The sequence below is a fragment of the Pyxicephalus adspersus genome, chromosome 4 (genome assembly GCF_032062135.1).
Source record: "Pyxicephalus adspersus chromosome 4, UCB_Pads_2.0, whole genome shotgun sequence".
In the NCBI taxonomy this organism is placed as follows: domain Eukaryota; kingdom Metazoa; phylum Chordata; class Amphibia; order Anura; family Pyxicephalidae; genus Pyxicephalus; species Pyxicephalus adspersus.
This window is the reverse complement of record NC_092861.1, coordinates 150377925-150405108: the sequence shown is the minus strand read 5'-3', so window position 1 is coordinate 150405108 and position 27184 is coordinate 150377925. Positions and strand designations below refer to the sequence as shown.

The following is a 27184-nucleotide window of genomic DNA, read 5'->3' as shown; positions in this document are numbered from 1 at the left end:
AAAGGATGAAGCAGGGCGACCCCTGCACTGCAGATGCCCAGGTACAGCTTCCCCTCTAGCAATGAGACAGGGAGCAGCACACCTGTGACAAATTATCTCACAATGCATTTTTACAACTATAGGAGTTGCTATAACTGGGACAGAGTCTTTAACCATTACCCTGATATCTCTGTCTCCATCTTGCTCTCAAGTTTCACTACGGACTGCCTAATACCATTTTCACTTTACAGCACTTGATGATTTTTAATAACTTTACCAAGCACTTTGTGGAAAAAAAAATATTTATAGATAACAAAGGCAATCAAATTGTACGATTGTAGAAATAGTCAGTCTCCATAATATCAGAGATGAAGAATGTTCAGTTGAATGTGTCCCAAATCGATTACATTTTCCTCATCTTTTTCCTAGGGCGTTGGTTGAAGACCGGAGAGGATCCCATTAGGCTGTCAGGTGAGTGAGATGCATAGCTGCCTTCTGATCCATTCGGGCTGCCTGGTATGGCCGAGTCACTAATTCCAGACATGGGCTCTTCGAACACGTCATTACCCAGAACGCTGTGCCCATGTACAGCCGATTCCTCATTGTCCTGAGGCTCCATCTTTACTTGTGCTAAGCTCCACAGCGGTGAGGTGTTCACGTCTGATCCTGTGAATAGGAAACACAGCAGCAACTCAGAATGTGCAAATAGAAAGAGCTAAAGGCAAATAAAGCTGCCATAAGAAATGTCAGTGTTTCCCTTTCCACCCATTCCTAGGCCATATTGCCATTTTTATTTTCTAAAAATAAAGAATTAGGTACAGTAGTCAGAATGCTTGCTGCTCTAAGCCTAATCCCTATGATTTGATACAATATGTGAGTGGGAGAAAAGCCCTCCTATGTCCACCGCCATGAAAAACATGGGTTGTGCTCCACCATAACAAGGGATCAAGATAATATAAGTTTCAAAATGATCATATTTACTTATTTAAAACTCAAATTCTTTGATAACCACAAGGCATAGAAATTGATTTTGTGAACACCAAATGCTTTTGTTTATTCTGATATTACCTAATAAAATTACCAGTAATATAATCATCTGCATGTAGCTTTTGCAGAGAGAAGAGTCTGGCAAGCCCACACCTTACAGGCTTCCTGAAGAAAACTACAGGAGGTGGTGGATACAAGACCAGCCCGCCTGCACAAGGACAGCAACAGCAATGACCGGTCTGTTATACAGAAAATGTACATCGATTTGTGCTGAACCTGCACAAATCTGGAATAAATACACAAGATTTAGGTAAGAATACACATGGCTCTTGTATTCACACTATATTAGTTTTACCTAGATTTTATCTGTAAAAAAAATAAATTACTACTGAACCTAATAGGCAATAAATGGCTACATTCTACAATACTTGTAATCATTGGCTGTCCTTGGTGGGTTGTATATGTTGGGAGAATATAAAACTCTATCAGACATGTAGTCACAGGCTGCCAACCCACTGTAAACTTTTGTTGCTGGAAACAAATCTTTAACGATCTGTTCTATTGATAAAGCGTGACGAACGAACGAGCGCTGTCCACACATCGCCTGCCCTGTTCTATGAAAGGGGGTCAAGCGAGTGTCACTGCCGCTCTCCTCCATTGACTTGTATAGCAGTCATTGGTGGATCAGTTCTGATGGATCAATGAACAATATCAGGCAACTGCTGTACACATAACCATTTAAGATAGAATGACTATCGTAAACTTAGAGATAGATGCTTAAAATACAGGTGCAGCCAAATGTTCTTCTTACCTGATGGTTGGGGAGAGGAGTCAACCTCCATATTAGAAGAGAACCTGTCACTCTGTGCCCCAAGGACCCCCACAGGCAGAGATTGATCCCCAGGTGCCAGGTCTCCTTCCAGCTCCTCATTGATGGGGAATGTGATGTCTGCAAGAGGTTCCTCTTTGATCTTGACAGGTTTAGTGTCCTCTGAAACCCGCTCAGGGTGGACGAGCTTCTCGTACTCCTCAGAGAGCTGCTTGCTGACCTGCCAGCACAGAAAGACGCACGTTGATAGAAGGTTAACCATGGAAGAACATACAAGCCCTAATCCTGAAACAAACCCTTTAGTAAAAACCTTATTGAAGATTCAGTTAAAAATAAAACTAGATGAGGCTCCTCGTCAATGCATTTCATTTCTTCATAAAATTTTAAGCAAACACCACACACACCTATTAAACTTGATCTTGCAAACACATAAAATGTACACAGAAAAATCTGTGCTGCCATTTTTCATCATTGGTGGTTGGCTTCTTCTACCTTGTGGAGCCAGCTCAGGGATAATAAAACATGGAAATCAAAGTATTTAGATCCAATAACGTGGTTAGCAATGCCGCAGCATAGGCGCCAGTTGAATGATGCTGACCAGGTGGAAGCTGAACCAACAGGAGAAATGGCTTAATAAATTCTACTCACTCCTGAAATATCAAAATTGGTTTGATGGACATATACCATGGAATTGTATGTGTGCAGGGGTCATTCTGTATACCATTCTCACCTGTAACATGTACGTGTGATAATCTTTAATACGGTGCTGCCAGAACTTCTGAAGTGACAGGACGCTGCCAATCCCCATTTCATGGAAGACTTGCTCCATGACATCTGGGAAAGGAGTCTGGCCCAGCTTGGCTTCTCGGTCCACGTTGTACCTCAACAACTTGGTGAATTTCAGGCAATATTCATGTGCGATGTCTGTGAGGGTCTCCAGAACACTTTCATTGGCGGTGTCGAAACCGGCGTGGGCGAGAATAGTGGCCACGGACTGGTACATGAGTTGGCGGCACGAATGGTAGCTGAGTTCTGTGACAGGCTCTCCTTTTCCACTAATGAAGAATATCAGAGATAAGATTTAACATCATATAATATTTATTATGTCTCCTAAAACCTTCACTACTCAGTCACCATCCCAAATCCCCCCTCCTATTGTGTGCTATTTTCCCTACCTTTTAGATTGTAAGCTCTTCTGGGCAGGGTCCTTGTCTGTGTAGTTGTTTGTATCTATCTGCCATTTACCACCCCTATTTATTGTACAGCTCTGCATAATATGTTGGCGCTAAATAAATACTGTAATAATAATAATATTAATAGTTATAAAACTCCTATTTCCTGTTTTTAAAGATGTCTCCATCACCCTTAAATTAAAATTTTGTGGTTTTCTCTTATCCCCCCATCCCCAAGCAGGATATACTGACCCTCACTGCTCTGTTCAGCTGGGAATAAAATAAAACCCTGTCTTAGGTACAAGTCACACAGGGCTATCGACTTCCCATTGGGTTCTTGCGCCTCCATGCGATGCTGACAGATTCTACTAGATGACTAATAGGACGGGGCAGCAGTGTATTATAAATAGCTTCCTAAAAACATCTTGTCAACCTGCCTCAGTATTCCTCTCCAGTGTTATCCCCAGACCCTTTTAGCTGGGCGCACCACCCAGCACTTTTCAGTAACCACCATCGATAGTCTTACCGATAGAAGTCGCTCTCCGGATCGCTGTGCCTCAGCTGGAACGGCAGCTTGGGCAGTTTGCAGTCCTGTGGTAACAAGTCATCAGGAAGGGGAGGAGTTGGCGGTCGGTGTGGAAGAGGTTCGCTCTCCTCCACCTTGATCCCTTCCACCTGCTGCTGGTTCTGCGCCTGAGCCGTCGCTATGAGGCCACGCAGTTTGCGGTTGTGTTGGATCAGCTGGATGGTGTGAATGGTGAGGCTGCAGGGTTCTGAGGGGATATCCAACATGGTGGTTGGCCTGGGTCTGTTGGCGGAAGGCTGGTGTAAAGGAGGCTCCTGCATCTCCACGGTGCGGAATTCCCTTTGTAGGAGGTCAAAAGAGTTTCTGCTGGCCTGGCCGGAGGCCACGGGGATCTCCCCCCAATATCGCATCATTTTATGGCGAAGCTTTGGCAATGTTCTGCAGAAAGATGATTAAGCTTGTGGTGGTGAAGCTTCACGGTGGTGTGAATCCTATATTACATAGTAGTAATATGACGGGGATGACAGTATCCACACGGCTCACTGATCCTTTGTCACCCGGCTCATCCTGTAATATAGAAAAAGACAGAACCAATCAATACAAAGCCTGCACAATAAGGATTATAAATGGGGGGGCAACTTCACAGAGGCCAGAAGAAGTCTTAGAGCCTTCCTGATGCTGTGACCAATCCCCAGATCCCATTATCTGTGACCCCAGGGACGCCCAAATATCTGCCACATCCCTCCCCCCCGTTGTCACCCGGATGAGGCCAGACAGTGTTCAAGCTAAATGACCATGGCAAAGGAGAATCTGAAGAGACAGAAATGCCAGAGCAACCATCTCTGACCCCAGAATCATCATCCTGCTCCCCTTATCAGCCTGCTCCCTCGTCATCCCGCTCCCCCCCTCATACTGATTTTTTGTCATCCCGCTCCCCTCCTCATCCTGCTCCCCTCCTCATCCCGCTCCCCTCCTCATCCCACTCCTTCCTTTCTGTGGTCTCCAGTTCCTTGTGAGGGGCCACAATATACACCAATGCACCCCACTAAAGTTCCCAGACTTCTGGTTGCATTGCTGATCCTCCAGTTTCAGCATGTTTTGAGTAATTCTACAGGTAAAAAAAAATCAGAACTGGAACTTTGCCCTCACTGACTACATGCTTGTTCCTGGCCAGGGCATCAGAAGCCAGGCAATTGGTATTTCCACAGGCAGGCCCGCATTGGCGGCCTACGTATCCTTCTCAATAAAGGTTTTCTTTTAATCTAATTTCTAATTATTTGGGTTTTGCACAGTCACAGGTTCTATTAATAATCGGTTCCACGGTGTCTCTCACCTCCCCAGCCTCGGTGTTTTCGTTTTTCTTTTCCGCCGCACTTCTGAGACGTCATCAGCCTGCGACCGGAAGAGCCTCTTGACGTTTCCGGTCTGTGCTCGTCTTGCAGTGAGCCGGAGGATCTGTGACAGTGGCGCTGGATACATGGAAGACACTCGGTGTGACCCCAATAGCGGGGAACGGGCCACCAGGGCCCTGGAGGATGGGGGCAATGCCTCCCGGGCCCCTGAGAACCCCAATAATGGCAGTGAGAGCCCCCAGGTTCCCAGGGCCGGTCAGGAGCCCAATAATTCCAGGGGCACTGAGGGGACCTATGATTCCAGGGCCCGGAGTCATGAGGGGCCCGGGAATTCTAACTCCAGGAGCCATGAGACCTCCAGCCATACCGGGACCAGCACTGATGAGGGGCCCCATCATACCGAGACCACCTGCACCACTGAGGGCCCCAGGGATGTTACCCCCGGGAGTTGTCAGGCCCCCGGTCATTCCAGGTCCAGCGGCGGTGAGGAATGTGAGGTTGGCAGCGCCAGTGAGGGGCCCGATATTTCAAAGAACCTTACCACAGAACAATGGGATTCCAGGACCTGTGACGCTGAGGGGCTCCATTCTTCCGACACCTGCGGGGAGGGCCATGCCAATGAGGGCCCCCATGCTGCTGGGACAAATACCTCCTCGGAACCCAGTCATGCCGATTCCACCGAGAAACTCTCTGACGATGGGGCCCCTGAAAAACATGACGGTGAGCCCGGCCAGGATGTCAGCTCCTTTAAGAAACCCATCGCTCCTAGCCGGCCCGGTGGCAATGAAAAGACCCTGGAACCCGGATTTAAGCCAGCAGCCTCCACACGGTCTCCTGCCACAAGCTCAGATCGGGAAGCGGCCCCGGATGTCAGCGCCAGGCTTCCCTCTGATGCCTACAAAAACGCCCCTGCCATTCCCTATCGGGAGCCTCCCTGGTCCGGCCGGCCCCAGGCCCTTTACAGCTTGGAGGTGCTGAAGGGCGGTGCCATATTGTCCACCAAGAACCTGAGCGACACCGACTGGACTGTTTTCGGGAGACTCCCGGTGTGCCACGTGTCTATGGAGCACCCGTCTGTGTCCCGCTTCCATGCCGTGCTGCAGTACCGCTCCACCCCCGGCTCTGAGCCCGACCAAGAACAGGGATTTTATGTCTATGACTTGGGAAGTACGCACGGCACCTTTGTCAATAAGCAGAAGATTCCACCCAAAACCTATTGCCGGATCCGGGTGGGACACGTGATGAAGTTTGGGGGGAGCACTCGCCTGTTTATACTGCAGGTGTGTATGTGATTGACGGCCTTATATCCTATCTCATCCTAAAGGATCTGATTATTATTATTAATAAACAGGATTTATATAGTGCCAACATATTACGCAGCGCTGTACATTAAGTAGGGGCTCGAAATGACAGACAGATACAGACAGTGATATAGGAGGAAAGAAGACTGCCCCGAAGAGCTTACAATCCAGTAGGTGGGGGATTTATTGGGTGTTACCAGTTCTTAGGAACAAATGCAGCCACCACATCTTCCTGTAATTGGGTGACAACACTAATTCTCTATACTGTATGGGGAAGCCTCGTTGTCACCTCAGGACTGGAAAGTTATTATGAATATAGAACTTTTCCCCTTCCTTTAGCTGCATACAATTAAATAGGAGGGGGGTTTTAGTCCATAGGGAGAATTGTGCTAGACTCATTAGAATGTTTATCCGTGATCCAGCTCATTTTTAGATCTCTTGTTTGTACCTATTTATATGGCCAGAGACGCCATATAAAGTGGCTGCGCGCAACAGCATATCTGGGGGGTTCAATAGATACCACCTAAAGTTTTCTTATCTGTCTTGTTGGTACCCTCCCTTCCCCCAATGGAAGGTGTCCACATCTCACTTGGTGACAATGACCTCCTCTGTCTATGTCTGCTTCTCTTGTTTTTCACTTACAATAAAGTTAAAATTCAACAGGATAGAAGAAAAAGAGAGCGCAGAGTGTGAAATTTAATCTCCAGTGTGCTGCATCTCCTTTTACTATCCAGTCACAGGGTTTAGAGTAGGATGGACACCTGTAAGTAAAAGTGGGACTGCATGTGAGAAAGATCAGAAACCTCCTTGCTATGTCTGACTGTGCTTTATGGCTGAGCAATGTGATTCTCAGAACTGGCTGGACAGAATACAAATGCAGATCCTATAAATATATATATTTATGTGTTTAGTTGTTTACCTTGGGTTCAGGTTGAGGACTTTTGATTCAGCACCAGGGACAGTGGCCAAAGTGGACCAGTTACTGTACTGTTCCCTTTCTGCAATAACCACCTGCCCGTTCCTGTATTTGTGATGTAGCATCAGCTTATGAGATTTAACCTCTCTGGGGGTATTCCCAAGTGTGGTTCGGGGTGAAAAAAACATGCAAAAAGCGATAACCACGAGCCATACTCCAGGTAGCTAAAAACAATAAAAAAAACACACTTACCTTGTCCCATCGCATCCTCCGGCGTTCTCTCTGACGGATCTCATCCTCAGGCGGCATCCTCTTCTTTGAATCTTCAGCGAGTGCAGTGATGTCCGTGTGTGTGGAAGGCGCAGTGGGAAATTCAGATAATTTTGTATTGGATTCAATGCAAAATAACTGTATTAAATCTAATACAAAGTAGTCCTTATATAATAAAAATCATTATATTGTACATATGATATATGCTACTGTACAGTTATATTACAGTTTTCAGTATTTTTATGCATCCTTGTTATCACAGTTTTTTTTTTTTTTAAGTTTATGTGTAAACCTATTAAATATTGGACATATTTCGGTGAGTTATGCCCAAGAATTAAAAAAACAGACAGACTTAGAACGCCAGGGGGGTTAAAGTGGGACTTTGGAACCACTTTAAATCTCATAAGCTGATCCTACTATTCAGGAAAACTTTGCTTGATTTAAACCTTCGTTGTTCCCAGGAATCTTGGCGGAAGGTTCCGGACGTACTGTCACCTTGGCCCCTAATCAAAAGCAGGGGAAAGAGCGGCTGTTCTAACTTTTTTGCCTTACCACTTTTTTAAAAAAAATAATGTAGACCTTGTGGGTTGTTAGCCTTTTGTATATCTGTCTAGTCCTTGGAGGGGGAAAAAAATCATTGCTGTTCTTCATACCAACATTTTCACAAAGGTCAGATCTTTCTCGCTTACTGACCTGGTCATTAAATGAAGAGCATAGGATACACCCGGTCTGCAGTGCAGCGCCTGTCAGTGACAAGCTCACAGACAGTCTGCAGCCCGGGGCTCCTGGAAGGAAGACAGAAGAGGAGACACCACATGAATGTACAGTGTACAAGAGGATGGGCCGGTCGCTAAACAGGTAAGTCGTAAAATGAGGAATACCTATAAACAACATGTGTTCCTACGGTAGTCATATTCCATCTGCAGAGTGAGTGTATATCTTATATTCCATATCTAATATTTATTCTTCTGCTTGTAAGTTATGAGACCTCTCTGTATAAGCTTGTAGTGCTATGCAGCTCCCCTCACACTGTTGATTTCTGTAGGGTCCAGAGGAGGACGAGGAAGCGGAGTCTGAGCTGACAGTGACACAGATAAAAGAAGCTCGCCAACAAAGAGAGAACCTACAGAGAAGAATGCTGGGTGATGACTCTGACGAGGAGGAGGAACCCTCTGATGAAGGCAAGAGAGAGCAGACTGGCAGAGGAGAGGAGTCTGGCTGTATGTGGGGAATGGGTAAGTCATTGATTATTGGACAACTCGGTCAAAAAACATAAGACTAGGAATATTTTAGGGGACCTTTACCACAAGGCTTTTATCTTTCTATTAAAGCGGACCTAAACCCAAATGGGAGCGCAAAGCCTCCCAGTAAACCTATGTCACACATCCCGGGAGGTCCTTGGATGCGAAATCAGGGCATGTGCAGATGGAGCACTTTCTTTAATGGAAGAAAAAATTGCCGTTCTCACACATCCACAGTGGGATCGGCAATCTTTTTCTCCATCTATGTCACCCGATCTCACACCCGTGCAGTGGAAGATCGGGTGACGTAGGAAGTAGAGAAAAAGATGTCGGCGCACTGGGCCGAAGACAGATACTGGGACAACGTAGGACCCAAACAAAGAAACCTGACAAATCTGCTGGATTAAATGTAAGTGTGTTTTTTTATTTTTACTTTAGTTCTGCTTTAAGCTACATGTTCAGAGTGTTCAGGGTTAAAAATAAACTGGTTATTTTAACAATGAAATTACAGCAGATGTTTAAGATATTCCTCAGATTATGGGGGTTCAACTCCACATAAAAAAGACAGAATTTTCATATAAAATGTGATTAGTAAACCAAATTCACTTTTCATTGCTAGGTATGTATAGTAATTCACCTCACTTAAATATAGTTAGGCCCTCAAGGACAGGGTGTTGGATACGCTTTAGCATAGGAACATGTTAGAGTAAAGGCAGAAAAATCAGCTTCTAGGTTCACTGTTGAACCCAGAATATTTTTTAAAGCCGGGTGAGAAGAAATTTTAGATGGGTGGCAGCACCTATATTGTGACCCAACTCTTCAGTAACCACTTAGCTGTTTTTGGGTGCCGGTTGGTGCACACAACTAAAAGTGGCTGGGGAGAACACTGAGGTTTTTTTTATAGGTACATTTCAACACTTGAGGCCTGCTATGCAAATGAAGCACCATTCAAGGTATTCAAAACGACAAACCGGGAAAGAGGCAAGAGCCAAATTAGGTGACTGTCATGTGACCTCTGCACACTTCAATAAATGCCACATTTATTAAAGAAATGCCCCACTGTCCCCAGGACCATTTATCATGCCTACTAAGTAAGTTTTAAGGTATTTGAGAAATTTTGGCAAGTTTAGGAAAGACACAAAAACGATACAGCTGATACACCCAGTTGTTAGAATACCGAGCAATTCATAAAGTGCATGCTAAAATTCAGGGGTAACAATCTGCCCCTAAAGCAAGCCAGGGTTGGACAAGCACTTTCTTCTAAGGCATTCATATTCTACCAGCCAAGCAAATATACCTAAATCTTTCTTCTTAGATCTGAATAGGGCATAAAAATGTATCCAGGTGTATTGTATTTTTGTTAATCATTCTCCTGTTTGTTGAAGGTGAGGATGCCATTGAAGAGGAGAGTGAGGAGAATCCCATCGCCATGGAGTTTCAGGAAGAACGGGAAGCTTTGTACCTCAAGAATCCTAAGAAAGCTTTGCAAGGGTTCTTTGACAGAGAAGGTATGTTTACGGAGAGAATAGTCGGGGGCATTTATGACATTATTTATATTAGTTACAATAGGGAAGGATAAATCTCAGGAGAAAGTAATATGATCACTAAAAAAAATAAAAAAATTTTTAGCACTCCAAAGTTAAATCTGACAAGTAGACCTCTCATTATTATAGCATGCCACTTAGTGCTGTGCAACACTCTTTGGAGAAGTTACGTACCAGGATTGAATTCCAACCAGTGGCATCTTGTGGAGTTTGTATGTTTCTTATCTGTTTTCATCTCTAAGTAGAAGAATCCAAGTTATAAGTGTAACTCATAGTGTAAAAGCACACTGTTAGTGTTTAAAGCCAAACTCCAGCTTTGCATTTAGTCTTTCACAGTTGTGCCGGCCCCTTTCTTGTACTCTAATTGATTACTCTGATTTCAAGGCACATGGTGGGCTTGCTACAATGTGCTGCAACAGATGCTGCAGCAAGCCTGAGTAAAGGATGTCCAGCATCATCCAGGTTTTAATATGCCCCATCTTGACTGTCCCTGGCCCTCCTCTTTCATTGACTGGATTTCAGTTTTTTCAATCATGGGCAGCATGGTGGCTCAATGGTTAGCACTCTGGCCTTTTCAGCTCTATGTCCCTGGTATAAATCTTGTCCAGGACGCTATCTACACTATCTGCAGGTTTTTCTTTTGTTTGTGTGGGTTTTCTCTGGGTGCTCTGGTTTCCTCTCCCATTCCAAGTTAAATGGCTTTCCCAAAAATTGACCTTAGGCTATATTAAAGACATATGGCTAAGGTATGGACATTAGATTGTGAGCCCCTTTGATGGACCGTTAGTGACATGACTATGGACTCTGTAAAGTGTTGTGTAATATTTCGGGACTATATAAATACTGTATAATAATAATTGGCAATACCTTGCATTGTCTACATGCACATGTAGCCTCCCTAAGAATACCCCCTCCTCCAAACCAATAGGGACAAGGAATTTAGTATTTCTGTAACTTCGCCCAGGATACAGGCCGCTGCTTGCTTTAAAGCTGAGGATGGGGGTGCATTAGTGATGCGTGTTAATTTTCCCCTCATTCATGTGTTGCAGAGATAAAGTTTTCCCTGATACAGAAAGTGAATTAACAGAAAATATCTACAGTAGGGACACTGACCGCAGTAAAACCCTATCAGATGTTTTAACCTTCCTTGTTCAATCTAAAGCAAAAAAATAAACCTAGGGTTACAATCTAAAAATCATATGTGACAGCCATTCACAAAAAATGCATGCAGATGGCAAGAACTCCAGCATGACCAGTGGTTTGCCTGTCTTTTACTGACTTACTATTCCTGCATTGCACCTCTGTGTACCTGTACGTAACTACAGTGAATCGAATAAAATGGCTTTTGTTTATTTTAGGGGAAGAACTGGAATTTGAATATGAAGATAGGGGCCCAGGGTCCTGGCTGTGCAGAGTAAAGTATGTCTGTCATATCTTATCTTATATATATAATATAATTTTAGTTCCTGCTTTCTGTCATTCAACAGCTTTTGTTAATGAAGTATTTTTTTTCTAATATACTTCCTTTACAACTTTTCAAGCAGATACATGCTGGTCCTTGGCAAAAATTTCCATTTTGTAATGATCAGAACTGTGCTCTGTATTGTTTGTAAGGATATCCCAAGTTCTGTTGTCGCAGCTGTCCAGCAGCCTTCATTCAGGTCTGGATGAATTTAATGATTAATTTGTGCTCTTTATTAGGTTACCAGCAGATGATTCCTCTGGGAAGCAGCTGGTAGCAGAGGTCACCCATTCTGGTAAGAAGAAGGAGGCAGCTAATGTCTGTGCCCTGGAGGCATGCCGCATTCTGGAAATGAGAGGCTTACTCCGTCAGGAGGCTGGTAAGTGCATCTACCTCTCATTTAATGAAATTTTGTACCTATAAATAAAAGTTATTCATTATCCTACACTTGTATTTAAATATAAACTCCAGCCTTCACTTTAACACAGTTGTATCGGCTCCTCTCCTGTAATGAAATTACTTACTTTGGTTTAACTGTACACAGACAGCTTCTTACAGTGTGCATTAGAATCTACAGCAAGTCAGATACAGCCTTTTTCTCCCCAACCTGAATGTACCTGGCCCGCATCCTTTCATTTATTAGATTTCAGTTACTTCAATCATGGAAACTGAGCATTGCATGTGGGTGTTACCACAGCTTCGGATTTTCTGTGTTCAGTAATCTGCTGACCCTTTCCGCCAGCCATGATCTTCCTATATTTCAAAGATTTATTACTGATGTGGCTGGATCTAAAAAAGATTTAGGGGGCAGGTAAGGCAAAATATAACCAGATTAAAACTACCTTTAAGTAAGTTAAATGGCCATTCCTGTCTGATTCCACAAAGGTGGAGGATTGCTGGCCGATAGACTGCCATTTACACTTACTAATTACAGGTCATAAGGAATGGATATGCTGTACTTAATAGTAAGTAAATAAATAATGTTTTTCCCATAGGACTCAGTGGACATTAGTCTGCCATTATCTGCTTTTGGCTTACCAGAGTGAGAATTATCATATATGTGTTTATTTTTTCCTACTTGAAGCCTTGGACACATTATAATGCATTTCACATAAAATGTGTGAATTGTAATTCTAGTTTCACGTAAAAGAAAAAGCAAGAAGTGGGAGGATGAGGACTTCTATGACAGCGACGATGACACTTTCCTTGACCGCACCGGGATAGTGGAGAAAAAGCGTCTGAACCGCATGAAGAAGGCTGGCAAAATTGAGGAAAAACCAGAAACCTTTGAGTCTTTAGTGAGTGGGGGACCAACATTTTCAACCTTAAGCCTTTCTGCTTGTTCCAAGCAGTACTTTTATAATGCTTTATTATCGTCAGGACTTAACAATAAACTTTGAACTCAACATATGAACTGTAGCCAATATATATTGGCATATTTAACAGGATTGTCCTAAAGTGCAATTAAAGTTATTGATTAAAAAAAAATTAGCAGGTTTATATGACAGAAAAGAAACGCATGTACAGCTCAGTGTGCAATTGCCAGGAGTAATTTGTAGAATGAAGTATCTCCCCAGTGCGTAGCCAGAGAAGGGCCCTGGAATATGGAAATGCACAAACCTCTTAATGAGCCAGCCACCCCACCAGGTCCTCTCTGTACCGCTCTGCACATTCAGCCAAAGAGAAACATTCTAAAAGTCATCCGCTTTGCTAAGTTAATTGTTTAGTCTGCATGGCCCTATCCACAGTTCTGCAAAGAAATGTGACCTCTCTTAACCCTTAGCCTGCTGACTGGACAGTCTAAGAATAACATTAGACAGTTCCAGTCATCCCTCATTCTGCTCTCTTCACCTATCAGCCTAGACTTGGTCAACACATTCTCCACAGTTGATTGACTCACAGGCTTCCCCCTACAATTGCTGCTGTATAGGGGATTAAAGGAGGCTCATACCAGGGTATGTTAAGGTATTAACACTGTTTGCAAATATTTGCATTCATTTGTAGCTTTTTTTTTTCTACCTGGAGTTTAGGGTTAAGTTATGCTTGATGACAACTTTGATTGTACATGATTTATTGTAAGAAAACTTAAATTTAACAGCCACAAGGAAACATTGTTTCATTAGGGAGCATAAGGACATATATTGATTATTGTTAAACATAAAACTGACTTTTTTCTTTTCTAGACTGCGAAACTGGAACTTGTGGAAAAGGAAATGTCAGAGATAGCAGAGAAGTTAAGAACATCTCACACAGGTAATGAAGTCTTTTGTGCCTATGTGACCCATCCCTGCTGCACCCTTCAGGCTCTGCATTGCCTCAGAAATTTGTAGTTAAAATTTTGTTTCAAGCTGATTTTCATTCCAAAGAATTATTAGATTGTTAAACTCTAAACTCAGTGTTTGCTGCATTGCTCAACATCAGCTGGTAACTATGCATAATATTTCTTTTCTCTCAATGTTTGTGCTCCTGTGAACACCATTCAGTGTGTGTAGACCTGCCCCTAGCAAGGGCAATATTCTGGCAAAGGTCATGTTTTCAAGTTAGGCTATGGCTGCTTTAAAAAGGAAACCTACTGTAATACTTTTCACTCCTTTTTGTTAGGTTGTGACCAGAATGTATTTGGTTGAATAAAATTGATTATGCAGTTGGACCTAATGCTGCATGATGTGGCTGTTACAGTGGGTATTATTAGGTATAGGAGGAACTAATACAAGCATCCTTAAAATGATCACTGAACTATTTGTCCTAGCTTCCAAATAAATTAGTAAAAGAATGCAGCATACTATACACAAAAAATCCTTAAGCCCCACAGTCATTTCTCTCAACGGAACAAAGAGCTGCTTCATTGGAGGAGAGCCTGGTCAACTGACCTGTCAGTTACATGACAGACACTTCTCCAGAGATGTCTCTGCTCTGTTAGTTGCCTGCATGCTCAGTGCTGAACCCAGAAATTTTTTTAAGTAGGGTGTGAATAAAATGTAGGTGGGTGGCAGCCCCGGTATTGTGACCCAACTTTTCAGTAACTACCCAAAAACAGCCGGGTGGTTACTGAAGAACTGTCCACAATCAAGGGTGGGTGGAGGAGTGCATAGTGCAGTTTAAAGGACGACAGTGATAGCTGTTCTCCATTAAGCTCCACAATCAAGGAAAAAAAAAACTCAGCCTACAGATTAACATCCAGCTTTAGTTACAAGCTGGCAGCTTCCTTGGCCCACTGGACAATTACTGCCACAGTTTATATCAGCGGTAAACAACTTGAAACGTTGCCACAAAATCAACATCTAAAACTTTTTTAGGGCTGCACAATAGTAGTGCATTTTACTGTCTTTATGTGCAAATTAGGAAAACCATTATTATGCACCTCAAAATCAGGTTAGATAAGCCCCAGAAGTAGTAATAGTAACCCCCAGTGTCAGTGATTGCAATCAAATCTCCCAGCATTGGTGTCTGTGACAGCATAGGGAACACCTTCAGTATAATTGTGTATCTATTCCCATTAAGGGTCAGTGGTAGTGTTTCATTTAAACAACACGTTTACTTCAATGGCAGTAAAATGTAACCTCGGATCATACACAACCATGCCACTCTGTCCCTAATGAGGCCAAGACTGTGCATTTCATTTTTAAATGTAGATCACTCGGCCTGACAATACAGTCTCTAAATTCCTGTGTAAGGTGTCAGCACTGTAAAACTTGTGAAATAAATCTGCACTACAGCTAGAGGCTGAAATAATTGGCCGAATATGTGACCATAATTGTGCTGCAAATTCAGTCTAGTTCATGTTGCAGTCCTGTTCTTCTCCCACAGACGTGGCCCAGCCTTCTGCTCAGGACTCGCTCGATGCCTTCATGACTGAGATTAAAGCTGGAAGCTCTCTGGATAGTGTTTCCCGGAAGAAGCTTCATCTACAGTCCCTGGAGCTTAAGAAGGAGCAGCAAAGACTAAAAAGTCTGATAAAGATTGTCCAGCCCACAAAACTCCCTGAGCTTAAGGCCAAGTAAGTCTCCTGCTTGGGTATTCATGCTGTGCATTGTCTGTCTTCCCCAGGGAAATCTCTTCTGCAGCTGCGTCTTTCCAATTTATGGCTTATAAACCGGTTGTGGAGAGGTGATAAAGTAGTCCGTATGTTCTGTAACTTTCCGGAGACTAGAGCCAAAGCAGAACGCCCCTCTCCGTACTCTCTGTGGTGCTGTTACCTTCCTAAACAATAATTCACCAGTTATATAGTATCAAACATGACATCGGAGATTTACTGGTGGAATGAAGTCAATATTTGCAAGGAAAAGTAGCACTGCATCAGGAGTCTTCTTCAGCTAGTGATGGATTATTATTATTAATATTATTATTATTAATATTATTAAACTATATTTGTATAGTGCCAACATATTATGCAGAGCTATACATTTAATAGGGGTTGAAAATGACAGACAGTGACAGGAGAAGAAGAGGACAGTGCCCCAAAGAGTGTACAGTCTAAGAAAATAAATTATTCTAAAATCATTAAAGGGGTAGTCCACTATGAAGAAAAAAAACTCTTTGACTAGCTGTAAGGTCTGTACAGACAGTAGATTTTTTATCACCCAGGACATATTAGCTCTGGTAATACTGGTGTCCCGTGATCTTGTTTAGCAACCAACAACTAATGAGCTTTATTATTACTATGCTATGGTAGTCCCTGCTTCTGTGAAGACTTTCTACAAAATTTTGGACAGTGTCTGTAGGAAATGATGCATATGAATGAGAAGACCAAGTTCACAACTTCCAATTCAGTGTTTAGTAGGGTTGAGTTTAGGGCTGTGTGTGGGACACATGAACTCCTTAATAACCAAACTGATCAAACTTTAATATTTTGAAGCTGACTTTATACACAGGAGCAGTCATGATGGAAAAGAAAATGACCTTCACCAAACTGTTAAACATACAGCACAGGAGTCCAGGATGTGTTAGTAACCACATCCTTCATTGGGGACACCTGAACTCTGTCATTGGCAGGGTGTCTATAAACTAGTTAAATCAAACTTTTTTGAATTGTCCCTCTAGGGCAGTGTTTCCCAACAAGGTATTGTGAAACCCTAGAGTTCCTCCAGAGATTGTTAGGGGTTCCTTGTACAATCAGCAGTTTGTGACTCTCAGGTCAGACTAAGTGACACCAATGATCTTTTTGGCTATCTGTAAGGGTGACATTCTTCCTAACACCCAGCAATGTTAGAGGCATTCATCCCACTGACCACCACACTAATATACTGTGAGTGGTGGATGTAGGAATTATAGAAGGGGTTCCCTGAAGACCTGAAAGTTTTTTATGTTACAAAGGTTATGAAACATTGCTCTACTTTGCTCCTTACAAACCTGAACCCTGTCACTCTTAAAATGAAAAATGTACTCCCCTCCCCTGCTATAGTTCCACGAGTTTGTGCTTTATTGCTGAGATAAAGCTACTTGAAAAATTTTTAACATTCTCCACACTTCTGGAAGATCCCCTGCTGTTTAATTTGCCAGTCCCAACAAGTGTTAGGAATCACAGCATGCAGATCAGGAATCCAAAGATTTTTGGATTCGAAAAGCAGAAATAAAGTGTGCTGTGTCTCTGCATGGGCTGCTACATTTCATTTATACTTACTCCCCAAATATTCACAGATTGTTGTAGATCCTGCTGGAAAAGTCAACCTAATTCATCTTTCTATGATGGTGAAATTAATATGGGATCTTTTGAATTAAGCGTTGAATTTGTCACCTTTATATAAGGTGTCTTTGTACTGCAGGAACGGTCAGGGAGTGAAGCATGAGAGACACCAATGAGCATTTGGCTCAGTTAGGGGAATTAAAAAAAAAAAAAAAGTTTTATATTCAAAAGACTTCTACATCACATTGTAACTGGATGTGGAGCCCTTAGTTGAACTTTTATTCAAACTTTTATTTCTGCATAGTTCGCATCTGAACCTAACTTTGCTTTATAATATCTTTTACTAAATGATTTTAAAGATATTATACAATTGGTTGTAGCATTTTGATTAAATATTGGGAATATCTGTGAGACGCATGTTCTATAGTGCTGAATTCCCTTTTCTTGCCTCTCCAGCCCAGCAAACGAAGACCCCAAGGCAAAGAAGCCGTCCTTACCCTTGTTTGGGGCTATGAAAGGAGGAAGCAAATTCAAACTCAAAACTGGCACTGTTGGGGTAAGATGTTAAAAACTATTCCAATCAAACTTGTGCTGTATGTTTTGTTCAATAACATAGTAAACTCTTTTCTTTTCTAAACTTTTATTGAGGGACAGAGCAGACTTATGCAAGTCCAAGAGATTTACTGTGTCCCTTAGTAAACTCTTAAATTTCTCTCTTTCATAGCAAACCTCCTTGCAGATTCTTTCCTGTGCAAAACTGCCCTCTCCTTTGTGGCAGGTGATGCTGCATGATTCTTTTTCTATCTTATTTATTAATTTTACAAATACAGAGATTGCCACCCAAACGGACAGATCTCCCGGCTACCCTTTTCATCATGAAAGACACTGATGAGCCTGAAGAAGAAGAAGAGGAGGAGGATGAACCAATGAAAGAAGAATGTGCTGGGGATGGTCAGGACAAGCCAGCAGTGGCTGATAAAGCTGAATGTAGTATGGAGGCCGATCCTGTTCCTGAAAAACAGGGTAAGAAGATAAGTATTTTAATGATTAAACAGGTAAACAGTTTGGAGGTAAAAATGAAAGTTTTAACCTTCTGCTGTTTTCTTGTTCTGTCTGCAAAAGTAGGAAAACCAATGGGTGTCAGTGGATAATATGGAAGGAAAAGCTTGCTGCACCCAGATAGTTGATCAGTGCCCCATAGGAAAATATTACTGTATTATGCTGTGAAAATAAACAAATCATCTTTTTGTTTCACAGCTTATCTGCTCTTAAAGTAAACAATTGCTTTTTTTTACTAATGGGAACGTTTCCTTGCCTCCTTATTCTCTGGGTTCATTACCAGATCAATAAATTGATCATGGTTTAAATATGACCTCCAGTCTTACCTTCAGTCTTGTATAGTTGTACGGGCTCCTCTCCTGTACTGGAATTGCTCATTCTGGTCTCACTGAATGCTGGAAGCTTTTTACAATGTACTTAAAAATCTGCAGCAAGTCAGAAGAAGGCTGCCTCCATTTCTTGCTGGAGGATATCCACCATCATCAAGCTCCTCTTCCTTAGCCTTGACTGTCCCTGGCCTGCCCCTTTCATTTATTCAATTTCAGTTCTTTCTATGAGAGTTCAGACACTACCTCACAAATAGCACTTTTGCCATCCTGGTATCTGCTGGGCTGCTTCCCACTAGGCTTCCTGATAGAACTGATAGGCTGCCAATTAAAATCATTCACAGCAGTCTATCAAAGATTCTGTTTGTGAGGCAGTGGTTTAGATTTGTTGGTGTGAAGCAGTAACTGCTGTGTATTGATGCATAAGGTCTCTTGATATTAAAACACGTGTGTGCATTGCAGTTGCTAGACGAGCAGAAGAAGTGCAGAAGACGAGGCCAGAGAAACAGCAGGAAGTCCCAGAACGCAGTACTGACAACCGGTCCTTGAATGGCCAGAAAAAGCCTGGTGTGTAGTCCTTTTTATGTAATATCTCGTATAGTTGTTCAATTATAAATTCTGTTCAACTGGTAGGGGTACTTAATTTTTTTTTTTTCATTTGCAATTTAGCTGATCTTCCGAATGAGACAACTAGAATAGCTCTAGATTCTGTGTCCACCTGATTTTACATCATTGGAAATCTGTAAGAATAGTGCAACAGCTGTTTTGGTCCACACCGCGGACGGCTGGTGACATACTGAGTAGTTGTAGCTGCACACAAAACAAAATATTCTTAAGGCTCATTTCCAATTTTTAATGACAAAGTTGACACAAAGAATAAAAAATTTTCTACAGTCCTCATCTGCTCCTCAGCGCTGTCTCACGCAGGTGCTTTTCTGTATCATCCAGCACCACTCCTGGTAAGCCCACTTAGCAAGCTGAGGTTATCCCTATGGACTTAACTTTAAAACTGTTGAAGAGGGAAGGAGAAGTTACCAGGCAGCAGACATCTGGAGAAAATGTTTTTGAGAAGATTATGGAAGAGGTGCACTGATTACAGAGTAGGAAAGGCTGCTCAAAGTACTAAATAGTAAGGACCCATCAAGTAATGAGTGGGGACAACCTGTAGTTGGGCTCTCAGTAACTATATGTCTCCTAAAAGTTCACAAAACTGCTTTGTAATTGTAATTTTGAATTTCATTGTTTTGCTTTATTTTCATTGTCCTTTCCTTCCACCACTTACTTTACAGGCTGCTTATTGCACATTTCAGCTTGACTAGCCTTGTATTGTGTGACCTGTAATATATATATATAAATATTTTTTCCCAGCACCCTCTACTGATGCAGTCCCCAAACCAGCGGCAGAGAAGAAGAAGAAAATGTATGGCCCCAACAAGGTCAGTATTTGCCTCCCAGCACTGCAGACAGGAGCATAAAAGTTGTGTGAAGGTGAACCCCAACATTCCATATGATTGTTGTGGTGTTGCCCTAGAGCCTGAGAGCCGTTTCACACATTTAAAATCCATTATTTTAATAAATAGTGATCACATCCATTTTGTGCAGCAAGTATCGCACGCGGCATTTTGGGTGCTTTGACCTGCAGTTTGCCATTCAAGCTATTTTTCATGGAGTATTTTGGCATAAACGAGCCTTAATACAGTTTTCAAATGTGCAGTTTTTACTCAGATACAGTGTTCTCCACAGTCCTTTTTAGCCGTTTGCATCCCCTGGCACTTTTCAGCAACCACCCAGCTGTATTTGGGTGGTTACTGATGACTTGGGTCACAATACATTGGCAGCCACCCACCTACAAGTTCTTCCCACCCAGCTTAAAAAAATTTTTGGGTTGAGCACTGAAATAGCTAGTGATCTTGCCATGTCATCCGTCACTTCCTTTAAGGGGTTTCCATCCAGCTCCTGCATTGCCACCATGGCACATGGGCTTCTTGTGGGAACCAGTTGTGTATTCATAGTCTACTGTTGTCACCATCAGGAAACCTCCCCTGAGGATTCACCTGCTGCCGTGCATGGAGAAAAAAGAAAGCAAACGGTTTGCCTATAAAAAAAAAAAATGTGTTTCCTAAAGAACTGTAATACATTTGCATTTTAGTTAGGGTTCAGATCTTTATGATAAAAGGAAAATCAACTGCAAACCACAATCATCAAAATTTTTTGTCAGTCATATAGTGGAATCGGCTGAGAAGAGAAAACGGTATGTTGGTTCCAGAGATAACTTGGCAGAATGTCTGCAGCTACACACACAACTGTGTGATAAACCAACAATACTTTATTCTTTTTTTTATTCTTTAGCCTCCCCAAGGTCCTCTTAACACTCAGTATCCTGAAGACGACCCTGATTACTGTGTATGGACCCCCCCAACAGGTAATATTGTCTAATCCCTACTTTGACAGTTGTAAAAAGCAGCCATTGTATAGTTTGGGGGGGAACTTGTTTTGGCATTCTGTGTATTACTTCTACTGTAAACCACTCCAATGTTACCTGCACAGCTCTGCTGCACAACTTACATCTTGCATCCCAGGCTTGTATTGTATACACATTGGCTTCCAAAATACATTGTGTAATGCTTGTGTAATGCTGCACAAACCCAGGAACTGGATAGTGTTATGGTTTCCAAAGGCAGCCCAGTAGAACTGCTTGGTGCTCTAAAATACAGGGGAGAAGGTAATTGCTTGGCCAGAACACTGTGATGTGGGGGAGCCTCCTAACACTTTCCAGACTCAATTACAGAACTTCCATATGGATTAGAGTCTGCTCTACCACATGTCCACAAGATGGTAAGCAAGATAAGGATCGGCATGTGCAGAACCTTTTTTTCACTTTTGTCTGTGGACTAGCAGCCTGAAACCCCTCAGGGGATCTTAAGATATGTGCATTCTGATATACGGTCTTGAATTTTGCGATCTTCTTCTGTGAGCTTTTATTATCACATACAGTTACAGTTATCACATACAGTTAGGTTCATAAATATTTGGACAGATAACTTTTTTCTGATTTTGGTTCTGTACATTACCACAATTAATTTTAAATGAAACAACTCCGATGCAAATGAACTGCAGACTTTCAGCTTTAAATCAGTGGGTTGAACAAAAAGATTGCACAAAAATGCGAGGAACTAAAGCCTTTTTTTTTTTTTAACACAATCACTTCATTTCAGGGGCTCAAAAGTAATTGGACAATTGACATTTGATTTAAAGGCTATTTCATGGGCTGGTGTGGGCAATTCCTTGGTTATGTCATTATCAATTAAGCAGATAACGGGCCTGGAGTTGATTTGAGGAGGTGCTTGTATGTGGAAGATTTTGCTGTGAACAGACAACATGCGGTCAAAGGAGCTCTCCATGCAGGTGAAACAAGCCATCCTTAAGTTGCAAAAACAGAAAAAAAAATCTAAAACCAAACTCTACAGTTTGGTACATCATGAGAAACAAACAAAGCACTGGTGAACTCAGCAACGCCAAAAGACCTGGCGTCCATGGAAGACAACAGTGGTGGATGATGGCAGAATCATTTCCATGGTGAAGAGAAACCCCTTCACAACAGCCAACCAAGTGACCAACACTCTCCAGGAAGTAGGCGTATCGATATCCAAGTCTACCATAAAGAGAAGACGGCAGGAATGTAAATACAGAGGGTGCACTGCAAGGTGCAAGCCACTCATAAGCCTCAAGAATAGAAAGGATAGATTGGACTTTGCTCAAAAACATCTAAAAAGCCAGCACAGTTCTGGAAAAACATTCTTTGGACAGATGAAACCAAGATCAACCTTTACCAGAATGATGGCAAGAAAAAAATATGGAGAAGGCGTGGAACAGCTCATGATCCAAAGGATAGCACATCATCTGTAAAACATGGCGAAGGCAGTGTGATGGCTTGGTCGTGCATGACTGCCATGGCACTGGGACACTAGTGTTTATCAATGATGTGACACAGGACAGAAGCAGCCGAATGAATTCTGAGGTGTTCAGAGACATACCGTCTGCTCAAATCCAGCTAAATGCATTGGGAGGCGTTTCATAATACAGATGGACAATGACCAAAACAAATAGCCAAAGCAACGGAGGAGTTTATTAAAGCAAAGAAGTGGAATATTCTTGAATGGCCAAGTCAGTCACCTGTTCTGAACCTAATTGAGCTTGCATTTCACTTGTTGAAGACTAAACTTCGAACAGAAAGGCCACAAACACACAGCAACTGAAAGCCGCTGCAGTAACGGCCTGGCAGAGCATTAAAAAGGAGGAAACCCGGCATCTGGTGATGTCCATGAGTTCAAGACTACAGGCTGTCATTGCCAGCAAAGGGTTTTATACCAAGTATTAGAAATGAACATTTTATTTTCAGCTTTTTAATTTGTCCAATTACTTTTGAGTCCCTGAAATTAAGTGATTGTGTTAAAAAGGCTTTAGTTCCTCACATTTTTATGCAATCTTTTTGTTCAACCCACTGAAATAAAGCTGAAAGTTTGCAGCTCAACTACATTTAAATTGTTTTATGTAAAATTAATTGTGGTAATGTACAGAACTAAAATTAGAAAAACGTTGTTTCTGTCCAATTATTTATGGACCTAACTGTATACACTGCAGAACAACCAATTGGCTCCTTGTGCCGATTCTTGTTTTCCCAACCGTGGTTCATTTTTTACAGGGCTTTAAAAGTAGTTAATACCAGGTCAAACTTAGGTACATTTATTGATCAAAGACTGTTTGCAGAGCTGCATTCATTTCTTTTATAGTTTCTACAAACGTACTCATGTTGTTGGTTCCCTCCAGGGCAAACCGGTGATGGAAAGACCCATTTAAATGAAAAATATGGCTACTGAACCCAATTCACCCTACTGCACAGGAAATGTTCACCATGTTGGCCTCTACCCGTATCTAAATCCATTAAGACTTCTCAAAGAATCGCTTCACCCTCTCAGATGACAACAGCTGATTATTTTCCCTCAGTTACACTGATCACAAATGTTCAGACATTGGACAGTTTTCTCTTGACTGAAGACATTGGTTTGTGAAATTTGAAGACGGACTAAAGTTTAACCCTGCACTTACGTTCTGTGCTGCATAGGAGTGGCTGCAAATAGATGTATGATATATTACATGTTCGACCAACGCCCCTCCCTGGCTTCTAACATGTCTCTCATCTGAGCCAGTCAAAGCATGGCTAAAATTCGGCTTCTGTTATTGCCAGGTTTGGATGAGACGTCATTCCAGACAGCTAATAGGAGCCACTGACCTGTAAACGTGTTTTGTCAGTTTCACAAGCTTTCAGTTTTTTCCTTATAGACTTCTAGAAGACGCAACACTGCAGAATTTCAGTACTCCTTTAGGACTGTCTGTTGTCAGTGTGGATATTTTATTTTTCATTTTTTTTTTATTTTTGTCACCTTGTACAATTCTGAGGCTGTAAATACCCATTCATTTCTAGTGTTGTTTCTAAAATATCATAAAAAATGTGAAATTATTTTGTTCCAGATCAACCTGCGCTTTCTCTCTGTACTCGTAGGGTGTTCCTTTTGTACAGTTTCATTCTTATTTTAGGTTTTTATTGATCTGTTTTTTTGCAATAAAACAAATTGGAACACACGAGGAGGAAATGCTGTGTTTTCATCCTCTTAATAATCCTGGGATGATAGATTTACATGGATGAAGCCAGAGGTAGGTAACCCAAGAGAGGTAGGTATTCATTTTAAGTACATAGAAGAATCCAAAGACCACCAGTAGAGGGGGTGGGATTGGTTATTGATGGTAGGGCAATGAGTTAAATCACTGCAATACAAATTATATCATTTTAGCAAACATTGTCACATCACAGGCCTATATCCTGAATGCTGATGCAGAAAAATATTATTGTACAGTTGCCCCATGGGGATGTCTATACCAGGGCTATTAGTACTTTCACAAGTCCAAGTGATGGTTTCTTTGTTAGCAGTCAGTGGGGAACATCCCTTACCTTGGTGGTCAGTGAACCCCTTTATAGTGCTTCTATTACTACTTCCTATAGTGATGATCATCAACATGGTTTGTGACACTAATATGTGGCATTATGGTGTGTTGCCCCTCCAATGCAGCTCTTGACCCTATCCCAGGCATTTATGTGACATCAGATACATGCACCTGTAAGAGGGAGCACTTTGAGAGAGAGATTTTTGTCTGGCAGCCACATTCCTGCACTGCTCTGGCTATGGAGGGAGCACTTATGACCGAGGGTTGGGGCATGGTGGAGAGGCGATCTACCCAACATATGGAAGGTCACCTCAATCAGCATATCGCTGGCTCTGCATTAGACCGTATTCATTAACCACCTGGGCGTTACACTGAGGTCTAGATTTCTGTTTCAAAAGCGTTACAGTTTTTCATGAAATTTTTTTTTTTAAATTGTAGTCCTGTAACTTACAGAAATATGTCCGAACAGGGTTCTAGTAGATATCATGAATATAAAAAAAGTTTGAAACACACAATCATGTAAAAAAAAAATTACTTTTAATAAAATTAAATAAAAGACACAACAAATCAGCTTAAACAAGAATACATAAATAAATGAAAAATGCGATAATTCGGTATACTGTATAGTAATATATTTTTATAAAACACCTCCCTAGTGTCCGTCACATACCTATAGACAAAACCACATAAATATATTTTCTATTATTTTGTATTGGATTGGATACAGGACTTTGTATTCAATCCAATACAAAATGAGAACAAAATTCAAACTCTTGAACTCTGAGTTTGAATTTACCAATTACATACTTTGTATTTATTTTGAATTATTTTGGATTGGATTGGATACAGGAGTTTGTATTCAATCCAATACAAAATGTGTTTAAATGAGTTTCAGTTTGAATTTTCCGCACACGCGCCGACGTCATCGTACGCGCTGACGTACGCGCACGGAGGGAGAAGAAGCCGGCAGGCTTCTTCCCGTAGAGGACACCCGACGCTGGAGGATGACGCTGGAACACGACGATGGATGATCGCAGCGGGACCAGGTAAGTGATCGATAAACCCAAACTTTTCTCACTGTATTTTCATACAGTGAGAAAAGTTCGGGTTTATCGATAATTGTAACTTTTTGAAGCCCGTACCAAGGTCGGGCTTATCGCTTAGGTGGTTAAAATGTCAGCATTGTGTACAGCAATTCATAATATTTGCATTTGCAAAGTTTTTTTTGAGCAGCTTTGGTAAAGCCATGTAGATGTAAACCCAATCACTAAAAAAAATCATCCCATGTTATTGTAGTATTTAATAGAATTAAACCTACAGCTTTCATATAGTAATCTCTGGTGATCCTGCCATGAAGATCCTTGTTCATACACTCCCTGTTATATAGTAAACACAATAATTTTTCTACTTTGTCACTGTTCATGGCTTCTGATGAAGAGTACATGAAGTCATTGCAACACACATTACACAGTCATGGTCCATTGTGATCAAACCAACCCTAAGGAATGCCATGCAGCCATGGCTGGGTTAAGGATCTGCAGCACTGAGATGTACCAAAAAATAAAAAAAATGAAAATCATTATCTTTTTACTGACTTGTAGACCTTTATTGAGCTTTAGGTACTTTATTCCTGCTTGTAGCTTGTTTAAAGTGATAGTAATAAAAGTTCCAGCCATAAAATCATCCAACTGTAGATGTGTGTTGCTTTAAAAGCTGGCTGAAAACTATTCTTGTACAAGCTGAACCCCATGAAATGTGGTCTTAATGCTTTCCAAAGCCTCAGGACCCTTTAGCACAGATGGCAGGGTGTGCTACATTCATTGTCCAGTAGGGGTGCTACATGATTTGTGTTTCCTATTGTTTCTCTCACAGATCAAACACACAGGTAGATCACTAAGACTATAACCACATTGGCTCTAAGTTTATGTGTATGGCATTTGGGAGATCAAAGAGGGCTGTATGTGAGGAAAAAATGATTGGATTCATTTTTGTGTATGATAGTCTGCTTTCTTTACCCACTACAGAGATAACATTTAGTTAGAAACCTGTAAGGGCCCTGATGAAGAGAGGCATTGGTAGGTCCCTGAAACATGTCGAATACAAAACTTCAAATTGTCCTCTTAAGTGCTTTTCCTGTTTCCTATACACCACGGGCTCTATTTATAAATAATTCCCCTGTCAGTTCCTGTTAAGTTTGTTGAGAGGTGTTCCAATCTCTCCTTTCAGTTCCTATTAAAACAATTACTAGTTCTGTGATGTAGTGGCCACTTGTCAAAATGCAACGCACGCATGTCCATGTGGACCCAGTCTTAAACAGAACTAAGAAATATTTACCCTTCACTAATTAGTTTGGGGTGTGGTACCTTTTTGATTAAATTTGATATACAAGTGGATTAAGAAATCTTTTGTGTTTGTCTATCACTAAACTTGTATGGAACTTTTCACTGCTTGAAATGTGCAGCATTTGAGAGTTTCCAGGAAGAAACCAATATGAGCTGGAGTCCCTCCAAGTAATCCCTGGGAAAATATATCTCGTTAAAATGATATAAGCTTGGAAATAATGAATCCTAACATGCAATGTGTGTTACATGACAGAA

At 41.7% G+C, this 27184-nt stretch overlaps 2 protein-coding genes across 2 annotated transcripts; one reads left to right on the top strand and one right to left on the bottom strand.

The window, feature by feature from the left end:
• Positions 1 to 263: 263 nt before the first annotated feature.
• SUPT7L (SPT7 like, STAGA complex subunit gamma) lies at positions 264 to 4913 on the bottom strand. Its single transcript, XM_072409988.1, has 5 exons — positions 4827 to 4913; positions 3494 to 4060; positions 2526 to 2850; positions 1778 to 2015; positions 264 to 645 (listed from the first exon to the last, which is right to left on the bottom strand). Exons 2-5 carry the CDS (start codon positions 3904 to 3906, stop codon positions 383 to 385), a joined length of 1239 nt encoding a protein of 412 aa, XP_072266089.1. The 5' UTR covers positions 3907 to 4060; positions 4827 to 4913; the 3' UTR covers positions 264 to 382.
• SLC4A1AP (solute carrier family 4 member 1 adaptor protein) lies at positions 4898 to 24227 on the top strand. Its single transcript, XM_072409986.1, has 14 exons — positions 4898 to 6125; positions 8378 to 8567; positions 9959 to 10081; positions 11476 to 11536; positions 11819 to 11958; positions 12717 to 12877; positions 13763 to 13832; positions 15387 to 15576; positions 17659 to 17758; positions 18033 to 18225; positions 19050 to 19154; positions 19956 to 20023; positions 20937 to 21009; positions 23415 to 24227. Exons 1-14 carry the CDS (start codon positions 4971 to 4973, stop codon positions 23462 to 23464), a joined length of 2679 nt encoding a protein of 892 aa, XP_072266087.1. The 5' UTR covers positions 4898 to 4970; the 3' UTR covers positions 23465 to 24227.
• The last annotated feature ends 2957 nt before the right edge of the window (positions 24228 to 27184 follow it).

Bases quoted from the DNA above. Each gene is read 5' to 3' on its own strand.
- SUPT7L (XM_072409988.1), bottom strand. From the start codon at position 3,906: ATGATGCGATATTGGGGGGAGATCCCCGTGGCCTCCGGCCAGGCCAGC. The intron at 2,851-3,493 runs GTAAGACTATCG...ATTCTTCATTAG, and splicing joins CCGGAGAGCGACTTCTATCG to TGGAAAAGGAGAGCCTGTCA. The intron at 646-1,777 runs GTAAGAAGAACA...TCCTATTCACAG, and splicing joins CTCCTCTCCCCAACCATCAG to GATCAGACGTGAACACCTCA.
- SLC4A1AP (XM_072409986.1), top strand. From the start codon at position 4,971: ATGGAAGACACTCGGTGTGACCCCAATAGCGGGGAACGGGCCACCAGG. The intron at 8,568-9,958 runs GTAAGTCATTGA...TGTTTGTTGAAG, and splicing joins TGGCTGTATGTGGGGAATGG to GTGAGGATGCCATTGAAGAG. The intron at 20,024-20,936 runs GTCAGTATTTGC...TTTATTCTTTAG, and splicing joins AAATGTATGGCCCCAACAAG to CCTCCCCAAGGTCCTCTTAA.